Source organism: Panthera onca, chromosome B2 (assembly GCF_046562875.1).
Source record: "Panthera onca isolate mPanOnc1 chromosome B2, mPanOnc1 haplotype 2, whole genome shotgun sequence".
In the NCBI taxonomy this organism is placed as follows: domain Eukaryota; kingdom Metazoa; phylum Chordata; class Mammalia; order Carnivora; family Felidae; genus Panthera; species Panthera onca.
The window spans coordinates 62,321,487-62,341,002 of NC_138343.1; the positions used below are offsets into that span (position 1 = coordinate 62,321,487).

The window sequence follows — 19,516 nt, forward strand, 5'->3', positions numbered from 1 at the left end:
ATATTTTGTTCTTTTTGTGGGTGTTCTGTTTGTTTGCAGTCAGATGAGTGAGCCTCATAGCGGTTTGACGCTCAAATGTGCCAAGTGTGGAGTAGTTTCAACAACAGCTTTGTCAGCCACCACCGCCAGTAACGCCATGTTAGTCCCAATCATTTACATCTTCTTGTTACAAATCTTTTACAGTGCATGTGAGAAAATGCTATTGTGGAAAAAAAAATCATGTTTGCTAATATTGGAGCTAAGATGATACTTAAATATTTATAATTGGCAACTGCTTTTAAAACTGTTGTGGGATTGTCTATAAAAAAATAAATAAAACTATCCAATGTTATCTGCTTTATGGTTTCCAAGTTAATGGTCTTGGTGCCACATACAAGAATGCTTTGGTGAACGGGGGTTTGGTTACTGCCTGGGGCGTGACACGCAGCTACGTAATGTTGCTTTCTCTGTCTCTCAACAGGGCGTCCCTCTGGAGTTCCTGTGTGGTGTTGCCCCTTCTGGCTCTGACATGGATGTCTGCGGTTCTGGCCATGACAGACAAACGCTCCATATTGTTTCAGATACTTTTTGCCGTGTTTGATTCATTGCAAGGTTTTGTGATAGTCATGGTCCACTGCATTCTTCGGAGAGAGGTAAGAAAGAGAATTCCTCTGGCAGAGAGGCAGGATGGTTAGACGATTAATTTCGTTGTTAACAAATATGATCTTTTATTTTAATATCTTCAGATTAAAATCATTTCCCCTAAAGACAGTCATTTGAAAGTTAAAACTAAAGGGAAGCTCTAAGGCAAAGTTCAAGCGGGCTCCTTGGACTCTGAAAGTGACAGTTAAAACAGATGGAACCGTGCAAGAGAAGACGCTGCTGCCCGGGTGCCAAGAGTCAGGGAGAGTAGATTCAGGAGAGGTCATAGGCAGAGACGAGTCTGTTAGAGACACTGGTGGATAAGACGCGGTGGGGTGGCATATTTTTAAGAGGCATAGTTCATAAACATAATACAGTGATATTTCCTACACCCACTCCCAAACCCATGTTTCTTTCTATACAGCATATCCCCATTCCTTCATACTTTACTAATTTCATTTTAGATAGAAAATGTTGAAGATTAATGGGCAGTTCTTGTGTCTCTATACTAAATTCAGTTAAGTTTGCTAAAGATGAATGATTTTGAGATGGATATTTATTCTCAGAAAATACCAAAAATGTGCCCAGTCGAGAAGGGATAGGCAGTAATTGTCCTCAGGAACTCTAGATCTATAATCACAGCCTTTCTCCAGGTCATGGTTGAGGTTTATTGTCAGCAGTGAAGAAAACCAGTCCTGCTTCATGAGTTGAGATGCCAACCTGCACCAAATCCACTGAGAGCAGTGATAGATGTCAGACGTGATTTGTTTAGGGAGAAAATATTGTTTTCCAACCAGTGAAAAAATTATGCTGAGTGCTTGAAAGCACTGACACAGTATTTATAAGGTTTATGAGTCATTTTAGTGTTTACTCTGGGGATGGTGGCGACTAAAACACAATGACACAGTGCCATGCGAGTAATTTTGAGAAAATGGTCCACACTGTCATTTTGCATTATCCAGCTTGTTTGAGAACTTTATTATGATGTACACATTGCAAAAATACTCATGTGCATATGAATACATGCCACATGGTTTTTACAGTGATGTGTAAGGTAACCAAAGGTTTTTACTTGATTAACCAGATGGGGAGAACAATATTTCTGAGCTACTTCAGTGAAGTACAGATGTCAGCAATAAACCCATACATGTGTATTCTAAGAACATTATAGGGTGAAGAGTGACTTCACATTGTAAAGGGGGCAGTATATCATCATTTAAAAAATCTGGTTTAGCAGGGTGCCGGGGTGGCTCAGTCAGTTAAGCATCCAACTTTGGCTCAGCTCATGATCTCACCATTCATGAGTTCAAGCCCCACAACGGGCTCTGTGCTTACAGCTCAGAGCCTGGAGCCTGCTTCAGATTCTGGGTATCCGTCTCTCTCTGCCCCTTCTCCATTCACTCTCTCTCTCTCCTTCAAAAATAAAAATTAAAAAAATAAATAAAATGTGATTTAGCTTACAGTTGCCAAGCCTTATAATTCCTTCATCACTAATGTCTACCTGGAATATCAAGATTAAAAATCTTTCAAGTATTCAATTCTTTATAGACCAAAATTAAGTAAAAGTTAAAAAGAAATTGTATAATTTAGGGCTATGCTATTCTTGAACTATAGCTATCTTGTGGGTCTTCTGTGTTAATATTATCTATAATATGTTTATGTAACAAAATTTGTTCTAAGTGAATGGATGCATGATGCCTTTTTGATTGACAATTAAGACTGAACATTTGTGGGCTTTAAGTAAGATACATAATATATCCACACACAGTTTTCAGAAGATGTTAACACTTGAGGTGTTGAAGAGGAGAAAAGTGTCCCATCTCTAAGTAGGCCTCTCTTTTTCTTCAGAAATAAGCTTTTCAGATAGCCCTAGGCTATGATAAAAATATTCAGGTTTTAAAGTGACATATCTTGATGGCTTATTATCAGATTTTTGCTCCTTACATGAAGAAAAATATTTTATTTGGCACAAAAATTTATTTCCATCAGAACTTTTTTCATACTTGCTAATTGAACTAATAACTGTCAAAAAGATTACTTATGGGGAATTAAATCAAATCCTATAAGTGCTTCTGTTAAAATAGATGTCTGTAAATATATGTTTTCTGTTTTAGCGGGGAGTAAAAATATGAATATTGGCCCCATTATTATTGCATTTTCAATAATTCGGATTGAATAATTTTATAGCTGATAAATTAATAGCAGAGTCTCAGAACTCTTCATTCTAACACTGAAACGAACAATGACATATCCATTATTTTTTCATTGACCCTTAAGAATACCCTGTAACAGTGCTATAAGAACACAGAGCAGATTTCCGTTATAGGGCAAGTCTTTTTCAGAATTTCTCAAAGGAAATTTTTACGGAAAAACCAAAAGAACCTTGTTTAAATGGGCTTTGCAAATCCCAAAGACCACATCATTGGAGGCCTCATGGGGTTCAGAGAAACTCTTTTTGACCTTCTAACTTCATATTGCCTAACACCAGCAACAGGTGTGTGTCCTACCACCTGTGAATGCACCACACTAACATTGGCCACGGTCTAAGAGAATAGGAGCATCTTCCCATATCCTCATGTCTCCTGTGAACAGAAGTGCCATAGAAATACACTGGAGCAAATGGACTAGCTACCTACCTGTAAAATACTGGGTAATGACTCCTATCAACTACTTGATTATCCCATAGGAGATTTTAGAAATATGATTTTACCTCTACTGCTTTTTTCCACTTCAAACTATTTTTCACAATAATCCAAGACAATTTGTATGGGTCTTATTTATTAAAAATGTATAAGCAATATAAGAAATATTTCCTTCGATTTAGAGGGAGACTGGATACAGGTATACTTATTTTTATTTCTATGTATTTTTGACACGCAGTAACATAATTTGGTCATTTGTAGTCTTTATTGATTCTTCCAATATGAATTCAAAAGTCTTTTCCCATATTTACTTTTGCAATCTTCCTGTGAAGGAGGCGGGTGTATGCAGTGGAGGAATATAGCCTTGCAGTTTAAGAAGGAGAAAAGAAACGAAACCATATAACTGGCATTTTAAATGTGATGTATATGGGGCTTGATTTATTCTAAATGTGCCTTTGCTTTTAGTGGATCCAATTTTAAAACCAAATCATTTCAAGTCAGAAGGGAAGGGAGAAATGCTCACTTTGGTGCTGTCAATTATATTCCACATTAAAAAAAAAAAAAAAAAAAAAGCAAATTGATTATTTGCATAACAATTTGTTATGACCTTCAGAGTTGACATCTTAATATGTAAATTTTGTAAAATTTGTATTCCTGAAAATACAGTGTCTTTTTCTGGAGCAACTTTCTCTATTGAATTGCTTTAGTAGATGCCTCTGACAAACGAGAAAACAAAAAGGGGGAATAAGAAGAAAAAACATTAAACCAAATGATTTATCACACATTACTTTCAGCAACAAAAACTAGGTCTTGGAAGCTAATATGTATAATACCTCATAAGACAGAATCTAATAGAATAAATATAGTTGCTTCCTTCATTTATTCGTCATTTCATGATTGGAATTCATTTGCATTAAGCACATAACGACATCTACTATTTACTATTCTCCACATTGCTATGGAAATTCAAACCACACAAGTTATGAAACCTTTGAAATAGTTACTGTTGCTAGGAAACCACTTTCTTAGTGCCTGCACATTCTTCTCATCTCTCCTGTCTCTGGCTGTGCCTGGCTCTAAGACAATCTTACAGCTTAATGTCAGAGGGGGAAAATAACAAGATTGTGATACAAAATAAGCTACAATAAAACCCTTTCACTAAATGGAAGGAAAAAGGCAAGTACTTAAATAGATAATTTTGTTGTATCAGTATGTGAGGGTCCCGTGGCTGCTCTGTAGTGGAAGGAGAAGGGCCAAGCTCCTCTTTTCTCTTCCCCCAGCACTGGCAGGAGGTCTAGGCTGCACCAGATGAGGTCCCAGAATCTTCATCCAACCCACAAAGTGATTTTGTAATAAAATGCTTAAAATAAACATGAACAGCTTTTTCTTTCTTTTTTTTCCCTCATTCTCTCTTTCTCTCATTCCCCTCTACCTTTTTTTTTCTTCCATTTCCAGTTGGTCTATTTCCATAAAGGATACAGATAAACAAAATGATTTGCAATCACATGGCAGTGAATATATGAAACAGACAAGCATCCTTACCTATCTTATCTAAAACCAATATTCTCTCAAACCATTAAAAAAATAAATGAAGCCAATAGTGGTGAAATAACTAGATAGCAATTTGAAAAGCAGTCGTATTGCATATAATATAGTTCAGATGGAGAGTTGCATGAATCTCCAAGCCTGACCATATACAGGGAAATTAGGTGTGACTCCTTATTATAGAAACATGTATCTGTGCACTCCCTTACTGAAAGGCAGCAAGAGTTTCAGTTAGTCTTTGGAGATGAGGGAGTGGGTGATAGGAGACTTCAAAACATAATGGGGTCCTGAGAGGGAAAATGGGGTTAGAGGATTAAGGGAGTGAAAATTTCAAGTAAGGGAAGATGGAGAGAGATTACTAGGCATGTGGTTTCCATGGAATGCACCTATGGTGAATATAGAGTGGTCTTCTCTGGGACCATCTGGGGTACATGGAGGAATAAAGCAAGTGATGTGTTCCTAGACACTTGAGTGATTTAAAAAAAAAAATTGGTTGTAACTGTAACACCAAGAGAAAGGCAATACTTACATTTGAGGGCATAGCATTGATTAAGTGATATTTTAGAGCTTTCCCATGGGGGTGTTCAGTGGCCATGGTAAGAAGCCACTGTGTGTCATGTCATGAAGAAGCTCAGTAGATTTTATAAAGTTAGTGAGTGGTCCAGGATGGGAGGGTCAGGGTACTACTGATCCTAAGATTTTCAGCTTGCTCAGAAGGACAAAGATTTAACAAGGAAGTACGTTGCTAAGAGCCTTGTCTTTGTCACGCTGAATTGAAAGTTCAGGAAGAAAAACATTTAAAGATTATTTTGTTTTGTTTTCTGGGAATAGGAGATTAGCTCATGGTACTGCAATAAAACTGGATTTTATCAGGGGCACCTGGTGGCTCAGTTGGTTAAGCGCCCGACTTCGGCTCAGGTCATGATTTTATGGTCTGTGAGTTTGAGGCCCATGTCAGGTTCTGTGCTGACAGCTCAGAGCCTGGAGCCTGCTTCAGATTCTGTATCTCCATCTCTCTACCTCTCCCCTGCTGGCACGCTCGCTCTCTCTCTCTCAAAAATAAATGTTAAAAAAAATTAAAAAACAAAACAAAACTGAATTTTATCAGAACAGAGAATAGAAAGCACAAAGACTGCCTTTAAATAGGAACATGGATGGGACATAAACAAGGAGGATAAGCTTATATTACTGTATACTTATTTCCAGAAATCAGCTCATTCCACTTCTTAAGCAAGGGAATATATAAATCCTACCTCTCCTTCCAGAGTAGGCTTTCCTGACTTGAGCATACTTGCAATTATATTATGAATATTTACATCAGTCTGAATCTGCACTTTTGGTTCTCCAAGCCCATGCAGAGATCTAGGAGTTTAACAAGAGCACGAAATCAGATGAGTAAAATGGCATCAGTGAACAAATTGAAACACAGAGTTCATGGCAGAGATTGCCAAACTCAGGCATGTCTGCTAGGCGGTACCCAACCATGTCTTGCTTTACCTAAAATTCTTCTGAGTATCTGGCCAAGTGGATAGGCAAATCCCACTTCCCACTCCTGCCACTTCCCTGGGGTTCCACTCTGCAACATTGTTAAACTGGTGGCAGGAAGTCAAGTATGTCTGGAATAGAGGCTTGAAATAAATGGAAGTGTGGAGGTCATGAATTAGGATTTTAGGTCCTGCCTCAAAGTGGATGGCAAGAGGCTCAAATGAAGTATCTTCTGTGAAGGTAGGGGTGTTGGATCTGACACACAGCTTCCTCCCCCCTTTTCTCATTCACATGCCAAAGAAATGCTGTTCCGTTTTTCAGATCACATATGTGACTTGCCCTCTAGGGAAGCTTGTGCTGTGCCCAAAACTGATACCAAAAAAGCTAAAAATCTAGTTTTGAGAGTAAGTGATCCTTTAGCTGTTAAAAGATTACAGTAGAAAGTCATCAGGACTGAAATTTAGGACTGAAGTCCCTATTTTCCTTCTATGTATAGCAAACAACAAACCATTTTTTATTCCCTTTGTTCTCAGAGAAGTCAGGTAATACTTTTATAACGTGAAGTCATTCGTGTTGCTTATGGCAGTTGCGTAATACACATGAAATTGAGAAGAACCTTATTGGTTAATTTAATGATTAAATTACATGGAATTTAATATGATTAAAAAGAGCTGAGTCATTTGTTTAATATGAATCAATAACAAACATCAGATTCAGAAAAAAAAATACAGAGTACATAAAAAACTCCCTCCTCCCCTAAGCTACCACACTCAAATAATTATAAAAATGTAACTCAATTTCTTTTCTTGTCTTAAAATGATCTCCGGAGTAGGAAATGAGGAATAACTGGAGGTAAAACTGTCTTCTTAAAAGGTAGAGATTTGGGGTCTGAGCTGCTTGGTAACTAAATACAGAGCCCATTTCAAACAGAGCAGCTCTTTCCTGCGCGGCTTCTCTGAATTGCAACGCTGCCAGACACCGCTCGGTGCTCTTCCCCAGCAATCTCTAAATCTGACACCAGCTTTCACAGTGACACTCTGCCAACTGCCTTCAGAGTGAGGACCAACCGAGAGGCTCTCAGCTTGCTGCTCCTGAGAGGAAGCAGATCGCTCTCCTGTGGGGGACGAGGGAAGTGAGACACACCCCTGCACACTTCTTTGAATTCATGTCTCACCCAGGAATGCGTCCACAATAAATGGGCGTATAGCTTTGCAGGAGTTTTTAGAGCAGCCCCCAGCTGGAACCAGCCGGGACAACTCTGGTGGTGCCCCTGGTAGATACTTTCAGAAGACAGCCTCCATAGCATATTCTTTTTACCTCATCTTGTTTTTGAAGATGTTTCTTGGTATGCTTTTTTCATTCCACAACATGACATCAGATTTCCTTAAAGTGCCCTATATATTCCAAGGCTATTTACATACCTGTTCTTTGCTACTCCCCCAATACTTTTTAACCCTCTGTCTGGCTGTCACTTATGGCGAAAGACCCATTGCAGAGTATTATAAAGAGAGGACATTTTGGAGACTAGATTTTAATTGTGCCAGAATAAGGCAAGTGTCTAATTACTCATGGCAAGTTTACTTAAAAATTGTATTTACTTGTCTTATGTAAGTTTAAAAAATGATAACATTGCAAGATGTGAGAGTTACATAAAAATTTTTAATTAAATTGTTACCTAAAATAAGTGCCTTGTTCCCTACGAAAAGTAATGTTAGGTGAAAGAGCTTAAATAATAAATCTATGAATCTTCTAACAATTTTTTTTCTTCAGTCTTAATCACAAGCCAAGAAACACCAAGACTGTTATTGTCCAGCACTGTAAATATGACAGTTGGCACAGAAGAGTTCAATATCAGGATGGAATAGGCTGATAGAGATTCTTTGTTTTTTGTGGTTCCTTCTTATCTAGAATTAATACTATTTCTTGTGGTCTTGCTTTTTAAACAATTCCAGTTGTTCCCCAACAGTTCAATCCACATTGATTCACCAAAGATAAAAGTCATTTTGTTTACTTGATGGAAAATTCAATTAATTATCAAAACGTTTCCAAATAGCTGCAGATGCATTTCCCAGCTACTGTCTTGCCTAAAACACCCTTTTCTGTGACATGGAATATGCATTATGAAATCTAGCCTAATCATTCTTCCCTGACAGTGTTGGACAAATATTTAAGGCTAATTCATCTAGATCGCCTGAATGCACTTTTAAAATTTTGTAAAAATCGAACAGAGCATTTGGAATCGAGGTGAATTTCTCCTGCAGAGCTTTCTGAATTAGAAGTAACTGAAGCCCTAAAAGTGTCAGAGAGTCTAGCACTTAAATTACAGCATTTATATGATCACTAAAATGACTTTGAATTTACTGGAGAATTTTTATGTTTTTCTGTTTTATATTTCTTCTGAATAGCATTGACTGATTCACAAAGCTGACATCATTCTCCAGAGTAGAAATGCCCTTAATCCATTGTCATATTTGGGAACTGGGGAATTTAAAGTATTGATTTTGTATGTGTATGTTATGAAAAAGAGTAAGATTTCTTCTGTATCTCCTTCACACGATCAGATAGTGGATTTTGAAGAGAAACTTACAGAAGTTGCTTTTCCATATTTCATTGTCAGACAAAAATAGCCTTGGCAGCTGCACTCTGAAGGTCTGAAAATAGAGAGTGGTTAGTGGGTACCAGTTCAATTACTGTTGGTGTTACCAAGTGCCACTCTCATATGTTATATATGCCAGTATTTAGAAATAGATTTGAAAAAAAATCTTCATGTGACAAGCTCCTGGAAGGCAATATTTTGAACATATTACTTATCTACCTTTATAAATTGTGTTTCTTTAACAGTTGCCTTTGGCACAAACAGAAAATTAGCGTGTACCTATTTTTCTGACAAATATACTTTCTTAGTGTTTTCTCCCAATGCAGATTTCTGTGTAGCAAACAGTGATCGTCTGGCAAACACTAGACACATTACCAATTTTTTTATTATTAGTGTGTCACTCTAGGACCTACAGATATTACTTCTTAATCTAAAAAGGAGGAGCCTGAAAGCATTTGCATCCAAAGAATCTAACTTTGTCCATGTCATGTCTCTTTCAAGGGAGAAACTGTACGATTTAGTTCTCAATATTTATCCAATTCTTCAGGAAAAGATGATGAGAGTAGATTTCACTGAGCCTGTGCTTATACCAATGTGTTTTAAAGACCAAAGAAGAAATTATCTTGCTCAGTTATATCAGGGAACTTCTCATCCTTTTTTCCCAGTAAATCTCAGATTAAAAGATAACAGAATCATAGGATAGAAAAGAGGTCGGAGAGCACTGAGTTCATCCTCCACTCCCTAAATTCATGGCAAGAGTGATCCCATCACCAGGATTAGAACCTAAGGTGGAAAAAAAGAAATAGACAAGGTCTCATCATACATACTGGTTGGCCTGGAGTGTGCAGTGGTGACTAAACCTTATGTCACTTTCCAAATCTTTCAGTAATGACAATCTTTTCAGTTGCTGAAAACAACTTAATAGGCTCAGTTTTCTTCTGGCCAACATGTATACTATGCACATCTCACAGTAAAACAGTGACAGGATATTTTATGCCAGTGCTTCTCAAAAGTAAAGATCATTCATTATGTGTTCACTTTCGTCGTCTGTGTGATGGCGCTACTGTCACACAGGGGATATGTGACATCATCTCTGCTTTGTTTTTTAATCCAACAAAACAGATTAGAATAAACTAGAGGGAGAATATCAATACTGTGAAGCCAAAACAACAAAATATGAACAAAATGACCTTGCCATTGACTTGGATAAGAAGCAACTGCGATAATGACTATCAATAGCTTGTTAGGAGCCTAATGAGCCACAGGAAGTGGAAAAAAGACCTGTTGATGCAAAGGCATCATATGATCAGAATAACTCTCAATTGATTTGTGTGTTTCTTATTCATCCATTCATGTTTACTCGTTTAATAAAGGATTTAATGTTCACATTTCCTTGTGGTATGTGTTTCTTGATTCAGAATCCAATTGTGAATGGGTGTTAAGGAAATTTGGCTTTGCTAAGTGATCTTCTTCTTCTTCTTCTTCTTCTTCTTCTTCTTCTTCTTAAACAACCAGAGACAAGGTGTTTTTGTTATCTTTCTGTTTCATTGTGTTTTCTTTTTACACCAGGGCACATAGTACTTGAAGGGAGATAAGAAATCATTTCCCCAGTAGGATCCCTTACATGAGACATAATGGGAAAATCCCAAATCAATTCCAGTTGAAGATCATTGAGTAATCTCATTTTCACAATGTTTAAAGCTATTATGAAGATTATGCCACACCAAATAGTAAATCCCCCTTGAAAGACACACACATTGTTTGTAACAGTGAAAATAAAATCTGCCCGCTGGCAAGAATTGCTGTTCAGCCAGACACAGCCATTGTGATAACTGAGGACTTCCCAGCGCTTCCCTCTATAGATTATGGCAAGTGATCAATTTCCTTAGCATAAAGTCCAGGTGTACCAGTATACATTTTAAGAAGTAAACAAAATGGGTATTAGATCATAAAACAATGATAACTGCTTTCTCAGTTGATTGCCAATATAGACAGTATCTTGTCATTACCAAGAGAGAAGGAAATTGATGTTTCTCCCTCACCCCCACAGGTTCAGGATGCATTTAGATGCCGATTGAGAAACTGTCAGGATCCAATCAATGCTGATTCTTCAAGTTCTTTTCCTAATGGGCATGCTCAAATAATGGTGAGCTTTTATTTTTCTTCTGATGGTTGATTAAGTCATGATTTGTGAAGGGCATAAACAAATTTTGAGTGACTTTGGCTTTAGTTCATGAACAGACTGAGAGATACCAGATAACCATTCTCTCTGGATTGCTTAGGAGGAGAGGATCTGTTATTGGCCCCTTGGTGCCTTGAGTATAGGGTCTCCATGCAACATCAGAGTACTCTCATCCGTGCACAAAATTAGGGATAACAGTTTGTCCACAGGAATATGTTTGTTTACAGATCAGAATACTGTGGACCTTCACTTCTGGTCTTAAAGCACTGATTCTCGACCTTGTTTGTGTATTAGAATCCACACTCCAGATCAATGAAATCAGAATCTCTGGAGTGGGACCTACATATCAGTGGTTCCAATATGCAGCCTAAGATTAGAACCACTGCCCTCAAATAGAAGAGGGTAGCCACAATTCCACTAAAAGGGCTGTCATTATACATGGGCTCCAACTATTGAGATTAAGGGGTACTTTAGGCGTCGGCACTTTGGTATCTTTTAGAAATAAGATTTAAACTATGATTTGTTAAAATCAGGGCTCAGAGATTTCTTTTACAATATATTTAATTTATTATGAATGTTTTGGGATTAGGCAACATAAAATAGTGTAAGCTATATACTAGTAGCTAAGACTTGAGAAGGAATAATCAATTCTGTGTTAAAAACAAATATTGAAATTTCTAATTTAAAATATTAAAAAATTCTAAATAATATCGTCCAGTATATGACCAGAAGAGCTTGATTAAGATGGGCTAATTTAATTTTACCATTTAAAAAAAGTACATGAGTTATTTAAAATAAAAGTTTTAGGAAAATACGGAGATGAAACTCAACCCTAGCAGGTTGTAGACCAGCTTAGTATTGTTTAATCTTCCATTTTAATTCCTAAACCTAAAAGTCTTTTGTCAATTTGAATGAAAATGGATCATGAGAAGAGCCTAGTTTGACTACCAAGGTTTGACAAAGCTGTACTATAAGATACTATATTATAAACAATATATTCAAAGTGAATACTTTGAGAATACAAAAAGACATGTATTTAAGTATGTTTGTAATAGTGCGATTCTTTTTTATTGTGGTTTAAGGAATTGCCTTGAAATTCTATCCTTTTGTATATGGTGTCAGTCTCCTGACTGAAGATGACAGTGGGTATTGTATTGCTTTATTAAAATTGTATGCCATTTTTCCACTGCTTTTATTCAGCATTCGGTCTCTAGGAAGTAGTCTTGAACACAATTTGATTATTCCTTGAGAACTTTTTTTTGCACAAAATAATAATCTAGTGCTGCCTAGTCAGATATCTGTAAACTTCAGTTAATCTAGTTAGTAAAAGTCACTTGAGGTCTTCATCAAATGATGATTCTATACCTTATTATTTCTTGTTACAGACAGACTTTGAAAAGGATGTAGACATTGCTTGTCGATCAGGTAAGAATATTTGGATTTTGAAAATATCATTAGGGATGTTAAATCATTTTTATGATTTTTATTTTAAAGAAAATGCTGCAGTTTACATACCACATATTACTGCGGATGAATAGAGAATCTTCCAAAGGGAAACACTTCAGTAGCAGAATGTGGTGGAGAGGGAGGGGTGGGGGGTGAAGGGCGAATGAGGATTGAGAAACTAAGAATTAGGAAGCACAGCAACAGGAGAAAAAGCATTGACTTAGAGACCTAACACTTCCATTCCACTGCTTACTGGTTGTCAGGTGTAAGGCCAGGTTAGCCTCTTTGTGCCTCAGTTCTATCATCTGTGAAATATGGGTTGTTGCAAGGATCAAATACATTGTGTGTGTTTGTGTGGATCATACTGCTGCTATTGTTATATTCTTAGCAAGGCCCAGAAGAAACCATGCAGCAGTCTCTGCCTTAGAGCGCTAGGGTCCGTCCCATGGACATGGTCTCTGATGGCTATCCTCAGCCTGTGGCTAAACCCTCACCAGGAGTAGATGATTCAAGAGTTTCAAAGGAAACTACTTGTTTAACTTTTTGGATAATTCCAGTTGTTGCAAAAGTTTCTTTATATTGGGATATATAACATACCTTATTTTACCTTGTATTCATTGACTTTAGTGCTACTCTCTAGAATAAGACTGGATATCTACTTCATCTAAATATCTGGATGTTTAAAAGCAAATACTATTTAGTCCAATCCAAGTCCTTTTTCTCCAGACTAAACAAACCATGTTTCCTCATTCATTCCTCATAGCATTCCTCACCGGCAAGCATGGTCCCCCACATAGCCTCCAATTTGTCAATAATTTTTAAATTATGGTGCCCAAATGTACACATTTGTTCAACATGTCTCATAGTTGGCTCTTTGCTTATATTAATGTTATCTACATTTGCATATTATTTCATAGCAACTGGTATATTACTACTGTCAACTTGTCATGTAAACCTCAAAGACTTTTTATAGTAGTTGTCACAACTTTACCAGTATAGGATTATATAAAGGCTCTGGGTTTTTTTCCCTTGAAGAAAAATCTGGCCTTGCATTTATCTCTGTTTGCTAGTTTCAGGTTAGTGTTCTATCCATTTGAAATTTTTTGGCCATTGAAAGTTTGATAAGAATATTTTCTGAACATTTATTCAAACTGTCAATAAAAAAGTGGGATGGGAGAAGAGTATAGATCCCTGCTGTGTTCAGTAGGGCACCTCCCACCTACCCCACACTGACTTCCTTTAAGTATATTTTTCAGACTCAACTGATAAACATTAAACATCTATGCAGGCTCAGAGATTACAGAGTTGTTATAATCACAAGAATATGAGAGACTAAGTTCATACTCTCATTTCTTTTTTTAAATGCTTATTTAGCTATTTATGAGAGGCAGGGGATGGGCAGAGAGAGAAGGAGAGAGAATCCCAAGCAGGCTCTGCACTGTCAGCATGGAGCTAGATGTGGGGCTCAAACTCATGAACCATGAGACCATGACCTAAGCCAAAATCAAGAATCAGATGCCTAACCAGCTGAGCCACCCAGGTTCCCCCATATTCTCAGTTCTGAATTTACTGAAAATACTCAATGTAGAATATGGTACTAGCAGAGCAGAATAACTGTCATAACTTGGGAGCACATAGTGGGCCTGGGGATAGGGTATTAGGAATCATTCTTTCTTGTTTAATATCTAACAAAATATTGCTAAGAAACAATCTTACTGGTGTTTGGATTTCTAAGTCTACCATTTCTGTTTTTGGAAAATTGATAAAACATTCTCCTTTGCTCCATCCGCCTCCGTAATTTCTCAAAGATCACTAACCATGGTGCCAGGTTCCACATCTGTGTTCCAAGATGGGACATGATCTGTCTGGGGTCCAGAAGCCTGACTTTATTTAAAATAACTAAGTATTCATTGGATTCCTATTTTCCTACCTTTAGTTATTTTTCTTTCAGTCTCTTTTGGTGTACTCTTCACAGTTCTCCTTGACAGAGAATCAAAATAGGAACAATTAGTTTTGCCCAGACCAGCAGTGTTAGCATCATCTGGGAACTTGTTAGAATTGCAGACTTTAGGCCCTACCCCAGACCTATGTGCTGGGGTACAGTAATCAGTGTTCTCACAAGCCATCCAGGTATTCTGATGTATGCTGAAGTTGCAAAACCACCATGTTAGACCATCCTCTCCAAGCTGTGATCTCATTCATCAGTATTCATCCTGCTCTTTTGTTAAATGACCCCTTAGCCCCAGACTTCATTGCATTCTGGGATTTAGTATTCCTACCATTATTTTATTGGAAAATATTTTTGTAACGTTTTCATTTTTTGTCTGGGCCCTTTTTAACTGAGCTCATCGGGAACTTTCCTCTGAGTTTTTCTAGAGGTTTGTGTTCATGTACAAATAGATTTAATTTTAAAGTTTCAATTCATGGACTCTGAGTAATCTTTCTCTATGTTGAAATTCACTTTCCCAAAAGGTAGAATATATATCTGATAATGCAAAATATTTAGGTGCTTTTTGTTTTGTTGTGCCGTGTTTGGGTTTTGCCTTTCACAACTTAGTTAATTTCTCGTCAAAGTCCTATCCCTTCAACATCATGTCTGTATGTGTAGGTGGCATGCATTTGTTTATGTTTATCCAAAATTTGGATATCTATTTTAAGTAAGTCTAAGAGGAAGACCTATCTTTCATATCGAGTAGACACTATTTCATAAGAATTATCTTTCCCCAAATATTTAAGATATATAATTTTTCAGTAAAGATAGCTGTGTCATTTGATAAAAATGTTGTGAGTAGAACTACAAATGGTATTAACTGATATAAAACTAAATGTAGCTTGTACAAATACAGATCATAAAATCAGTATTCAGTACCAAAGTTTAACTTATAGTTTACAATATGTTCATAAAAGTATAAAATTATCTGTATGTCCTTAATGTCAAAAGACATGTGCCTGTAACTGCCTTTAAATTGTATTTCTATAAATTTTGGATTAATTTTTACATATAGTTAAGATTAAAAATTTAGAAATTTTTTAAAAGTATTTTATTTAGAATGTTATTAACTCTATTAATTTAACATACTTTGCCCATTAATGTTTTTATGCAAATTGTTCCTAGCAACCACAGTTTATCACTGATCTATTAAGAGGTTTAGAAATAACTTTTTAAAACTAAATGATTCTACCTTTTTATATAATAAATACAAAAAGTTACAACCAAATTGTGGATTAATAAAAAATATATAGGGGCGCCTGGGTGGCTCAATCAGTTGAGCGTCTGACTTCGGCTCAGGTCATGATCTCCCTGTTCATGAGTTCGAGCTTCGCATCGGGCTCAGTGCTGACAGCACAGAGCCGGGAGCCTGCTTCGAATTCTGTGTCTCCCTCTCTGCTCCTCCCCCGCTCATGCTCTGTTTCTCTCTCTCTCTCTCTCTCTCTCTCCTTCAAAAAAAAAAACATTAAAAAAATATATAGATGTAAGTTTAACTTGATTTTTAGTGTCTGAAACAGAGACCTAATACAATAATTATATACAGTATCTCAAAAGATGAAAGAGATTACATGAATGATGCTTTTTTTTGAATGATGCATATTTTGCAGTAATTTTGAAGGCTTCTTTATAGTGGGGAAAGACATTCGTGATCTGTTTTTCAACCTCTGCTTTAATGCATAATTATGATGCTATTTGAAAATTGGATAACAAAGGGTAAAATTCAGTATATCTGAAACTTTTCATGAGGAAACAATAAACCAAATATTTTATAGTTATCTATGCCTAATGACCTTTTCATTGACAATTGCTCTGCTTTGTACATAGAACAGCATTTGTGTTCTGTGTGCTTTCAATGCCAAAATTACCAAGAATATTTTTTTAGAATTTCATTCTTTCCTACCTCAAAACTGACAGTTGTTTACAACTAAGCGTGCTTCAAGTCATTCTGCTACTATTACTCATAATATATGACTTTCTTCTTATATAGAAACAAAAGAAAAAAACTAAAATATATTTCAGTCAGAAATTCTGAACCTTTTGTTGGTTTATTTTGGCTTGGTTTGGTTTCATTTTTCCCCTCTCTTAGTACAAGTTAGCATGCATTTTTAATTTTTCTAAGTCATTATTTTTCAAGCTTAAAATTGAATAGAGTTGTCAGAGACTCATACAGTGTTTCCTGCTTAAAGTCAGTGGCAATTTTAATACCCCCTCAAGGGCATTTGAGCATATGGATTGATCTTGTAAAGGAATTCTTTTTTTCCCACATGGAATTGAAGATGATAAATACTTTTGAACTCTGTATCTACCTTGACCATATGGACTTCATAGATAAATGCTCATTAATTTTCAACATGCATAATTTTAGAGGAATTTTTGATGCAGTAGGATGAAATTCTCATTGATTACCTCTCTCGAGAAGTATTTTAATGAATAGAACTTGCAGAATTCTTTAGGGGAAAAGCCTTGAGAAAAAGTCAAATTCATGTGAACATATCCATAATTTCATAAAACTCTTTGCAGTAGATTGATGGAGAAACTTCCATGGTAATCTGCCTTTTCCCTGAAAAGCTATACAGAGTTGTGTAAGAATAGGGTACTGAGATTTTTGAAAGTCCATTAATCAACTTTCCGATGTGTTTTAGTTATGGACTACCTATCAGAATCAATGAAGAGTGATTGAGTAATCTGGACCATCTACAAACAATAGATACACAGTTTCTTAAATATTGTTTTTTCGTTTACTAAGGAAATTATTTAGTAGAGAGATAGCAAAATACAGCAGTGAAAAAATAAAAACACATTGTCTTTTCTGAATTTTTATATCCTAACTTATAGTTCTTCACAAGGATATTGGTCCTTGCCGAGCAGCAACAATAACAGGAACACTCTCTAGGATTTCTCTAAATGATGATGAAGAAGAAAAGGGAACAAACCCTGAAGGGCTAAGCTATTCAACACTGCCGGGAAACGTCATTTCCAAAGTCATTATCCAGCAACCCACGGGTATGCACATGCCCATGAGTATGAATGAGCTGGGCAATCAGTGTTTGAAAAAAGAGAACAGTGAATTGCGAAGAACTGTGTACTTATGTACGGATGACAATTTGAGAGGAGCTGAAATGGATATAGTCCATCCTCAAGAAAGAATGATGGAAAGTGACTATATTGTGATGCCCAGAAGTTCTGTAAATACCCAGCCATCAATGAAAGAGGAAAGCAAAATGAATATTGGTATGGAAACCTTGCCACATGAAAGGTTATTGCACTACAAAGTGAATCCTGAATTCAACATGAATCCCCCTGTAATGGACCAGTTCAATATGAACTTAGATCAACACCTTGCACCCCAGGAACATATGCAGAATTTGCCCTTTGAGCCTCGCACAGCTGTGAAGAATTTCATGGCCTCTGAGTTGGATGATAATGCAGGACTATCAAGAAGTGAAACTGGGTCAACGATATCAATGAGTTCATTAGAGGTAAGCAACAGAATAAACCTTTCCTTGATATTTTAAACAGTTGATATTTGATAAATTGATTCATGTGACACTGGATTGAGTCACATGAAAAGAGTCACATTACCTCTTACAGTTATGTATCACACAAATATTTTAGGCATGTTGGGATTAAGATTCTAGGTATTTTTTTTTCCAGTAGTACATCAGAATGCCCTTTCTCAAGATCACGTTTTAAAAAAGGAGTCCTCTAGGGGCACCTGGGTGGCTCACTTGGTTAAGCATCCAACTTCACCTCAGGTCATGATCTCACGGTTTGTGAGTTCGAGCCCCGTGTTGGGCTCTGGGCTGACAGCTCAGAGCCTGGAGCCTGCTTCAGATTCTGTGTCTCCTTCTTTCTTTGCCCCTCCCCAACTTGTGCTCTGTCTCTCTATGTCTCTCAAAAAATAAATAAATGTAAGAAAAATTTTTTAAGAGGAGTCCTCTATAATTAAAAGGATAACTATCAGTCATAATTCTTTCAGAATGGGAACCAAGTAGAGCACTCAATAGAAAAAATAGAAGATCCTCCTGATGTTTGTCAGGTACTGGAGATCCTTCTGGTGGTTGAAGTAGTTCCTGGATGGCATTACAAACTCAAACCAAAATCTGGGTTTTCTGTATAAGAGCATCCATTAGAAATACCAAAATTGGAATGTTTCTGTGGGGTCTTCCATTACACTAATTATAAACTCTATTATTATGTTAGGTCAATATCTTTCAGAGTAGATGTTGTGATCTTAGCTCCTGCATAATGATGACCACTAAAACTTTTCATCTTAAATTGTGAACTCTCAGGAGGGATGTACATTGATCAGGTTAAGAGTCAGGACTCTCAGGTCCAACCACATGGCTTTTATAAAAAAAAGCATATTCCCCTCAGCTTCTTTTTTGCTCATAAAGTGAAGTACAGAGTAGTCAACTGTTAGCAGTATCATTCATAATTTATTTCAGTTAAGTAAGATCTAAGGAATGTGTCTTGCTTTTTTGTGACATGCATCATATCACTGTTTTATAAGTGACTTTTATATCTTGTATCTTGAAATTTTGCTGTAAACTACATGTATTCTATTACATATATTCAGTATACAATGCTGATCTATTACATATGTTCAACATATAATGCAATACATGCATTCTTTTGTATGTCTTGCCAATTGTTTTAATATTCTAGATCATTTCATAAGACACTAGTTAGAGAAAGATACTAGAACTGGTTGCTTCCCCTTTCCATCAGATATATGATGATCACTGTATGTTCTAGTGTTCAAAAGTGCCCAGAGACAATTATACAATCCCTACTCCTCACAAAGCCATTCCTTCTACTACATCAACATGAAGAGAGATCCTGTAAGGCTAGAGTAACTTGGTGAGTGGTATGATTTTGAGATTTTTTTTCCCCAACTGGACCAAGGAACTTCTAGACTAAAATGGGAAAGTGAAAGGGATCAGAATAAATCCCTAGATTCTAGATCAATCTTAAATACAATGGGGTTTCTGAGAAGAACCATCCCT

The 19,516-nt window shown here is 36.6% G+C and overlaps 1 protein-coding gene and 1 long non-coding RNA gene across 5 annotated transcripts in view; one reads left to right on the plus strand and one right to left on the minus strand.

Moving 5' to 3' along the window:
- The window catches only part of ADGRB3 (adhesion G protein-coupled receptor B3), a 736,713-nt gene that overhangs the window by 680,268 nt on the left and 36,929 nt on the right, over window positions 1–19,516 (plus strand). For 3 of the 4 annotated variants that reach the window (XM_060615856.3, XM_060615855.3, XM_060615854.3), the window contains 5 exons: window positions 40–138; window positions 461–632; window positions 10,940–11,035; window positions 12,457–12,496; window positions 17,343–17,986. In XM_060615856.3, the coding sequence (XP_060471839.1) occupies window positions 40–138; window positions 461–632; window positions 10,940–11,035; window positions 12,457–12,496; window positions 17,343–17,986 (1,051 nt within the window). The remainder of the gene's footprint in view (window positions 1–39; window positions 139–460; window positions 633–10,939; window positions 11,036–12,456; window positions 12,497–17,342; window positions 17,987–19,516) is intronic. The other variant, XM_060615857.3, reaches the window with a different exon arrangement.
- Window positions 5,726–9,854, minus strand: LOC132667252 (uncharacterized). The gene is made up of 3 exons (XR_009605058.2): window positions 9,717–9,854; window positions 8,881–8,944; window positions 5,726–6,170 (listed from the first exon to the last, which is right to left on the minus strand). It is a non-coding gene; the product is annotated as an uncharacterized LOC132667252 (long non-coding RNA).